We start from the raw sequence: 8,727 nt of genomic DNA on the forward strand, positions 1-8,727 counted from the left end.
AGGTTGGTTGAGTGGTCAACTCACTTGTTCGGTTAAACAAGTGTCGGGAATTCGAATCATGTCTTGTGCGTGCAGTAACCCATTGGCCAACAGCAGATCCTTAAATGGAGTTCGAATTCACAACGAATTAGTCTTTGACCTGTCAGGTTAAGGGATACAGTGGACAGCAAAAAGAATATTATATTTTCAATTTTGAAGAGTTGATTTGGCATGATCCTATTGGAAGAAACATTTGGATTGGATTGCAAGTTTTTGAAATTGAAGCATGATTGAAGCCACGAGGTTTGGTAGCGATGCATGTATTGGTGCGTGTGTTTTGGCTTTGGCTGCCTTCTTGTTTCTCTTTTTTTTTTTTTTACAAAAAAAAGAGTTCAGTTCCTTCATATATATATAATTACACTGATGGTATAAATTATTTAATTATATTAGTTCTTTTAAATAATTATTCATACGATTAATATAAAAAGTAGTTATTTTTATTAATATAACGTTACGTAATTAAATATATGTACACTAATAGTGCATTAAAATTAAATTGTATATAAATACAAGTATAAAATTATTTTACACTAATAATATTGTATTAAAATTAAATTATATATAAAATTTGCAATCCTTATATTATTTATACATCAGTCCCAATATATATTTTTTTCCTAGGGAAGAAACCAAAATCACATCACATGTAAATCAAATTTAAAAGGGAACAATGAAAGGACACAAATAGATAATAATAAAGTGCTTCAGCATGCCTCCAAATATATACAAATGAGATGATGAATGTGGAACATGTCCATTCAAAAATTTACACTCATTTTTTGACAAGCAACTTAATGATAATTCATGACCTTCCACATGATCAATTTGTTATTTTTAGAAAGAATATGATCTAGTGAAGACTTTTTTCCACGCTTTCAAACTTAGAGAGCGAACCTTAGTCAAAGTTAAAGAGCGCTTAAAATCTTTGTGATGAAGAGTTGTTATTGGTGAAGATGGTGATGATTTTGGATCCTCTAATAATTCAAGATTGTCTTCAGGGTTCCAAAAACGAGCATCTTTTCTCTTGCTTCTTACGGTTTCTAGCACATCATATTTGTTGCAAATTCCCCATACTGTCACTTTTTGTTGGTAGTAATCCACATTCACTGAGTATAAACCTGCCATATATATATAAAAAAAAAAAAAAAAAAAAACTGTAAGAGGAGTTTTCATTTTTAATTTATGTGTATGGTTTTATTATGTGTCAAGAATTTTCCGAATAAATCAAAAGGTAGTTTAGTAGTCAAGTCACCGAAAATGATATGGCCTAATAATATTAAAGGTTTGGAATTTGGATTCAATGTTATAAGAGGAACTGAAGATATTAACATGCATACTTGAGAAAATCATGTTTATACATATATTTTAGTTATAAATTAAATGAGATATGTGTAAATATATTTGGTTGTCACGTAAACAAAATAAGTAATAATACACAAAAATATAAATAATTTTAAAAATATATATGCCAGTAAATAATGAATGTAATTTTTTTATTTTTAAAAAAATCCATTAGATACGTCTTAAGTTTATTTACCATGTTATGTGTTAGATAGTATCCGCTATTATGTTTGTATGTATACTTAGTATGTATGAATAATTTTGTTTTTGCATTGTTGTGTTGCTCAGTTTACCATCTCTTGACCTATGCTGTTGTTTAAGTTTCTATTAATAGAATTATTCAGCTCTCCAGTAAACAAACAAATAAACAGTTTAGATTAGTTTTTTTCTTTTATAGTCACCCAGGATAGCATAATCTAATAATATATATATGTAACCAACCCTAGGACCAATATAATACCTGATTTATGTTAGTTGGTTGATTAATGATTTCTTTTTCCTAATATAATACAGCATGCCCAAATAAATATTATCATTTCAGATTAGCAATAATTTATACTTATTAAAATTTATACACATGAATTAATACAATTTATACTTATATTTATCAGAATTTGTATATATAAACTAGTAAAATTTACTTGTTAAAAATAATTTAATATTTATATTGACTAAATACAGATTAAAATTACTAAAAATTGCTAATTCTCAAAATTTTGTGATATTATTTTGTCAAGCTGGTAAGCTGGTTTGTTATAGCCTTCACAAAAAAATCAATCAATAGATGTTTTTCGTGACAAAAATCAATCAATTTAATTAAATGTGAATAGCGGTGAGCGCCAACAGGGCCATAGCCCAATGGCATCAATATTTTCTATTGACGCAAATATTTAAAGCTTACTTGAAGCTTGACCTCAGAATCCATACCAAAAATAGAGTGACCTCAGAGAAAAACACCAGTAGCCCAAAATCACCATCAACTAAGAAATTATTTTAGCGAAGAGTAAAGTTGAGTCGTGAGCTTTACTTAAAAAAAAAAAAAAAAAGTTGAGCCATGAGTGTAGAGTGAAAATTATAATTAAATATTTATTAGTGTGTTCAGTGCACATAATATTTTCATCTAGTAATATTTTTCTAATATAAAAAGAAGGACAAACTATAAAATAGTATCCAAAAGTTTATGTTATTGACAAAAATAATCCTAAAAGATATGAATGACAAATAAACTATTGAAAGATTTAAAAATAAGACAAAAATAATTAAATATTAAATATATTTTTTAAAAAATATTTTAGAAATTAAATTTTTATGCGTTTTTATTAGTATTATTAACAAAATAAGATACTTTTTATTTTTAAAATTTGATAATTTTATGACAAGTAAATTTTTTAAGAAATAAACAATATTCTAGAGATCAAAAGTTACTTTATTTTTTTTTTTACACCTTCTAAATAGTTATTTAAATATCTCTACAAAAATTTAGACTAAATGAATAAATCGTTAGCTAAATACAAAAAATTTTTCTGCTATTGATAAAAATATAATATTTATTAGCTATTTTTGTTGCATTTTCAAATCATTCAAGAACTTATCTATCGTTTATATTTTTAAAAGTTATTTTTGTTAGCGGTATAAACTTTTAGATATCACTTTAATAATTTATTCTAAAAGAAAATAATCTTTACTACTCTTCATTGAAAAATACTCTTCATCATAGCATTATTTCTCAACTGTACTAATTGCCCCTCCTCAGACCAAAATTGGGGAGAAAGAATTTTAAACCCTCAACAAATTATATATAGTAGTGTTGGTATGAATTCTTTTTCACATAAATATTTAATCATTTATCACATTATTAAGAAAAAAAAAACTATTTTTTTAAGCTGATATGATATAATTTGTGATCATGAAAATTGATGACAATCTCACTAACTCTAAAAGATATATACATTGCTAATAACATAAATTAAAATGCGCAGAGACACTATGGCTGAAGAAATCATCAAACAGTTTCCATAACCAAAAACGGTAGTATATACATTTTTTTTATATATTTAATTAATTACCTTTAAGAGCAGATAAGGCTTTCTTGATTTTCTTCTCGCATCCATAAGAATACAAGGGAACCATCATCTCCACATACTGTGCCTCCACAACATTCTTGTACGCTGCTACTATTTGCATGTTCGCCATTTCTGTTTTAATTATGATTTGCCTTAATTATAACTACCAAATTCAAATTCAATTTTGTCAAATAATAACAATTTTTTTCAGCTCTATGCCTCTATGGATATTTCTCCAAAGACTTGTGTCTTGTGTGTATATATATATATAAGGACATGATCCATATACATGATGATTAGGTTCATGATCTATATATAATTATATATACATAGATTCTCTTAAAAAGGGGCTTTTACTAGCTAGTCTTTATTTTTAATTTCTTTCTAAGATTAAGATTATGTGCTTTTAATTTGATGAAAGATGTGTTGCCTTTAATTTAGGAAATGAATTGAAGTCCAGCTTTATAGATAGGGTATGAGTAGTGATGACGTGGATGATGCCAAGTTGTGTCAGCAACTATTGGTTAGTTAATAAAAAAAATCAAAAGTTAATTGCTGAATGCATTGTATTCGCCTTGCTAAAATTTTATTATTGGGAATTGGGAAATTTTGGAGTTTGGTTCCCATGTGACATGTTTTCCTTATCAATGAAGGTAAATTGAAATGAGATGTGTTGTGACTACTGACTAGGAACTTGAGCAATAAAAACCTTGCGCTTTAATAGATGAACATCATGATCCTTAATATTATTATTGTGGCTTCTCATCAAAGTTTAAATGGACGCTTTACTTGATCATATTATAAATGCTAATGCCATGCACATGCAATGCAAGTGTTGTACGTTGGTTCTTGGTGGAAAAAGCTACAAATAAAAACGAAATAAAAGTATAAAATCTCTCTAGGCATAGATATGTGCCTGCAAACATATATATAACTTGAAAAAAATAGAGCTACACCCCATAGTGGTCCCTGAAGTTATACTCGTACTTCATAGTAGTTTCTGAACTTAACAATTATCTAAAATAGTACCTGAAATTACACTTTGGAACCCAGTGTTGTCCTTCTGGCACATTTCCTCCAGCTGGCGTGATCGGAAAGCTGATGTGGCTAAGTTGGTGACACCTGGACAACGCTGAAACGATGTAGTATCGTTGGTGGCGTGTAAATGTCCTAAAATGACGTCGTTTCAGTCCAAAGTTGGTTTTGAAGAGTCCCCCATCAAACGTTAACGTAACGCATTGTCTTCCCTCCCTCAAAATACATCAGAAACCCCTCCTCCCCTATACTCATCAATGGCGGTGGATGGATTGCTGTAACTGTTGCAATTTCTGTGGAGCACGACTGCTATATAGGATCGGATATCGTCATCTGCCTCAAACGAAGACCGTATCGAAGGCTGGTTTCTCTGAAAAAGGTAAGGGGAAAAAGAAAAAATATAATGTGATATAAGGAATGCTCTGTTTTTTGTTAAGGTTGTTAGTTTAATCTCTTCATCAGTTAGAAACAATTTTTTGGAGTGTAATCTATGGGTATGCATGTTTGTGTTTCGCAATATTTAGCTAGGGTTTGATCGCAACTAGTTTTCTGAGTGGTTAGGCTAATGAAAGTCTTGACTGTATAAGGGTTGTTTGTCATGGTGAAAAGCTGTTTCTTATCTGTTATGCGTTGCTGCATTTACAGTTAATGTGGTTTCCAAGTTGTTGATATGGTTGAAGATGATGAGGTTGATCATGAAACTTTGTTTTTAAATTGCAGATGGGAGATCCTTAGATTACCATCATATTTCACCATGGAGGGTTATTCGTCACAGAGCGTGATGGAAGTGTGAGTTACAGTGGTGGACAGATTTCTGAGTTGCAGAGACTTGACGTAGACACAGTGGATGTATTTTTTGTCCGAGACTACTATAAGACACTTGGGTATGACAATGTGACTCACTGTTGGTGGCTGATGCCTAATAGGCCATTGCAAAGTGGTCTTAGATCTTTGACACATGACAAAGAGCTCATAGAGATGTGTTATGTTGCTCAGACCAACAAGGAAATTGTCCATGTGTATTATGAACATGGGATCTCCAAACCTGTGTTTGATGAGAAAACAGAACTAGCATCATCCAAAGGCAAGGAGTTAATAGTGCTAGCAGATCCTATTCCACATGCATACCCCCCCCCCCCCATCAATGTCACAGCCAATACAATTTTCACCACATCACCACCAATTCCAACCTCAGAACCAATAAACACCACAATTCCTACTCCAACAACAATCCCTCCAACTATGCCTACTGGTAAAGGTATTTCAGGGTCAAAGCATAAGAGTCACATTACTGCATCTGCTTTTAGTTATTCTAAATCACCACCCAAAAAAATGGTAGCACCCACGGCTGCTGCTCCCATTATTAAGCCCACCCCACCACCCAAAACAATGGCCAAACCCACAGTTGCTACTAGTTCCAAGCCCAACCTACCACAAAAAAGAATGGGACAGTCCACTGCTGCTCCTACAAGCAAGCCCAACCCACCACCAAAGTCAACGGCCCAGCCCACTTCAAAACCTCTAACAAGATCAGCATCACAAAAATCAAGGAGGTCTGATATACCAAAGAAAGGCCCTCAAAAAATAAAAAAATGCAGCATTACATGCTAGGAGACCTTTAACAAGATCAGCTGCAACTGGAACTTTTGGAAGAGCATCTAGTAAAGGAAAGGATCCTGAAACTATGTTTGTTAGCTTGTCTAGTGAGGAAGAATCTTCAAACAGCCATGATAGTTATGACAATGTAAAAGACGAACCGTATAGGGCTGCTAGTGATGATGTCTCTAGTGAGGAAGAAGAAGTGTTTGTGAAGAGATCAATTGGAAAGAAGAGTGATGTTAAAAAGAGGACTACAACTGATAATGAAGAAGTTAATGAAAAGAGTTCAGTTATGCTTGAGGATGACGGTCTTGTGTGTGCAGACTCAGGGTCTGAAGATGATGAATTCTTTTTTGGCTCGATTCCTATGGTTGGTGAAATGGGAGCATATTATGATGCTTAAGATGGAGTTTATGATGAATCTGATGGTGGAGAGTCTTGACACTCTGAGGAAATGAAGACTCCACCGAACTCTGAGGATGAGTTAGAGGAGGTTGAGTCAGATGAGGTGTTTTCGGTATTTAGGGACGGAGAAAGGTTTAGTGAGCTTAAACTAGAGGTTGGGATGAAATTTAATTCGAAGATAGAATTCAAGGAAGCTGTTCGTGAGTACTGTATCCAGGAGGGAAGGCGGATCTGGTGGAAGAAGAATGACAGTTTAAGGATGAGGGTTGTGTGTAAGGGAGAGGACTGTGGCTGGGTAGTATATGCTTCCAAGGACAGTGAGGGTAACTGCTGGCAGATCAAGACATTTATGGACGATCACACTTGTCCTAGAGAGACTAAGAACAGGCTAGCTAATAGGAAGTGGCCAGGTTGCAAACTGGTTAGGAAATTAAGAAAATATCCTAACTTTAAACATTATGAAGTTGCACAGTACTTTAAGAGCAAGTGCGACTTGGACCTCAACAAGTCTTCACTGACAAGGGCTCTAGGGGATGCTAGGGTCATAGTTTATGGAGATGCTGCTGCTCAGTATGGTATGGTTAGGGATTACGGGTTGACATTACTGAAAACTAATCCTGCCTCCACTGTTAGTATTGGTGTTAGACCTCATCCCAATCCTGATGAAGATCCAAATGGCCAAAGACTTCATGGAGCAAGGCATTCTTCAGCAGTGCACCTAAAATGGACAACATCTGTAATAATGCATGTGAGGTTTTCAACTCACGAATTAAAGAACCTAGAGCCAAACCTATTATCACACTGTTGGAGGAGGTCAGGATGTATGTTATGAGATCTATAGCCAAAAATAAGGTGAAGTTGAGGAACAATGACGGGATTCTACCTCCAATACAGAGAAGTAGGTTGGAAAAGATAAGAAAAGAATAAAAAAATTGGGTCCCATGTGGTCTGGTGATGCAGATTATAAAATATTTGAATTTCATGGGTGGCCTACAAATATGGCTGTGGACTTAGGCAAGAGATCATGCACCTGTGATTTTTGGCAGCTAAGTGGTATGATTTTTTTATGCATATTTTTTAATTTTTTTATTTTCCATTTGTAGTTGGAATTTTGTTTATGTATGGCTATGATGTTCTGTGTAGGGATGCCATGTGTGCATGCATGTACCGCTTTGGCCAGGGCTGGTAGAAGGCCAGATGAATTCTGTCATAACTGGTTGACCATAGAAGCATACAACAACACTTATGCCTTCCATATAAATCCAACCCCTGGCCAGGAACTGTGGGAGAAATCACCACATAATAGACCTCAAGCACCAAAGTTCAAGAAGAAGCCAGGGCCAATTAAGAAGAAAAAAAGAAAGGATGTTGATGAGGAGCCAAGTAGAGGTAAGAAGCAGAAGACCTCCATGAAAAGAGTTTATAAAAAAGGACATTGTCGCTATTGTGGCGAATCAGGTCACACAAAGAGGAATTGTCATAAGAGGGCCGTTGACGAAGAATCAGCTGCTGTTGCGGCGGCTGCTACTGCTAATTCTGATGCTAATGGAGTTGAGGTCAACAATTCTGCTCCAACTGCTGCTGTAAATGGTGGTGATGCCCCAGCTGTGTCACAGAATCAGGTCGAGATTCAGCTTGATCTTAGTCAGCCTATTTTGTCAGAAACTGATGACTCGCAACAGGTTGGTAATATTACGTACCCATATATATACATGTATATTCCACTCTTTTAATTTTGATTAGTCACATTAAATTTTTGGTGTTTCATACATAAGTGCAACCACCTCCTGTTTGGCCACCCAAACTGCCTCCTAAGAGAAAGTTGTCCACACCCAAAAAGAACAGTCCATCAACAAGCATACCCACTGCTACCACCCAACCAACCAGCACCCCATCTGCTCCATCTGCAAGTACTCCATATGCAAGCACTCTCCCCATAAGCAGTCAGCCTGCAAGCACTGAAACATCAAGGAATCTACCAGCAACCACAATACGATTTATGCCTAATCCTAGATTCAAGCCACCCAGAACCAAGAATTACTGACTTAGTTTAGTATATTTAGGGACAGTATGGTGTCTTTATTTGTCTATTTGGCTGAAGTAATTTGCTGTGTATGCTTTTTTACTTACAATTTCAGTGTTGGAGATTGAAAACTTATGACACTTATGTTTTGAAAACTCTGATATAGTTGGTGACTATTGTTCTGGCTTTATAATGCCTTATTTTGGATGTAATCACTACAAT

The 8,727-nt window shown here is 34.2% G+C and overlaps 2 protein-coding genes across 2 annotated transcripts; one reads left to right on the plus strand and one right to left on the minus strand.

Moving 5' to 3' along the window:
* Nucleotides 1–596: 596 nt before the first annotated feature.
* On the minus strand, nt 597–3,818 carry LOC112762498 (copper transport protein ATX1). Its single transcript, XM_025808346.2, has 2 exons — nt 3,447–3,818; nt 597–1,157 (listed from the first exon to the last, which is right to left on the minus strand). Exons 1-2 carry the CDS (start codon nt 3,571–3,573, stop codon nt 874–876), a joined length of 411 nt encoding a protein of 136 aa, XP_025664131.1. The 5' UTR covers nt 3,574–3,818; the 3' UTR covers nt 597–873.
* Nucleotides 3,819–6,531: 2,713 nt separating this feature from the next.
* LOC112763097 (uncharacterized) lies at nt 6,532–8,215 on the plus strand. Its single transcript, XM_025808856.1, has 3 exons — nt 6,532–7,303; nt 7,443–7,535; nt 7,626–8,215. Exons 1-3 carry the CDS (start codon nt 6,532–6,534, stop codon nt 8,213–8,215), a joined length of 1,455 nt encoding a protein of 484 aa, XP_025664641.1.
* Nucleotides 8,216–8,727: the final 512 nt, after the last annotated feature.

Source organism: Arachis hypogaea, chromosome 17 (assembly GCF_003086295.3).
Source record: "Arachis hypogaea cultivar Tifrunner chromosome 17, arahy.Tifrunner.gnm2.J5K5, whole genome shotgun sequence".
NCBI lineage: Eukaryota > Viridiplantae > Streptophyta > Magnoliopsida > Fabales > Fabaceae > Arachis > Arachis hypogaea.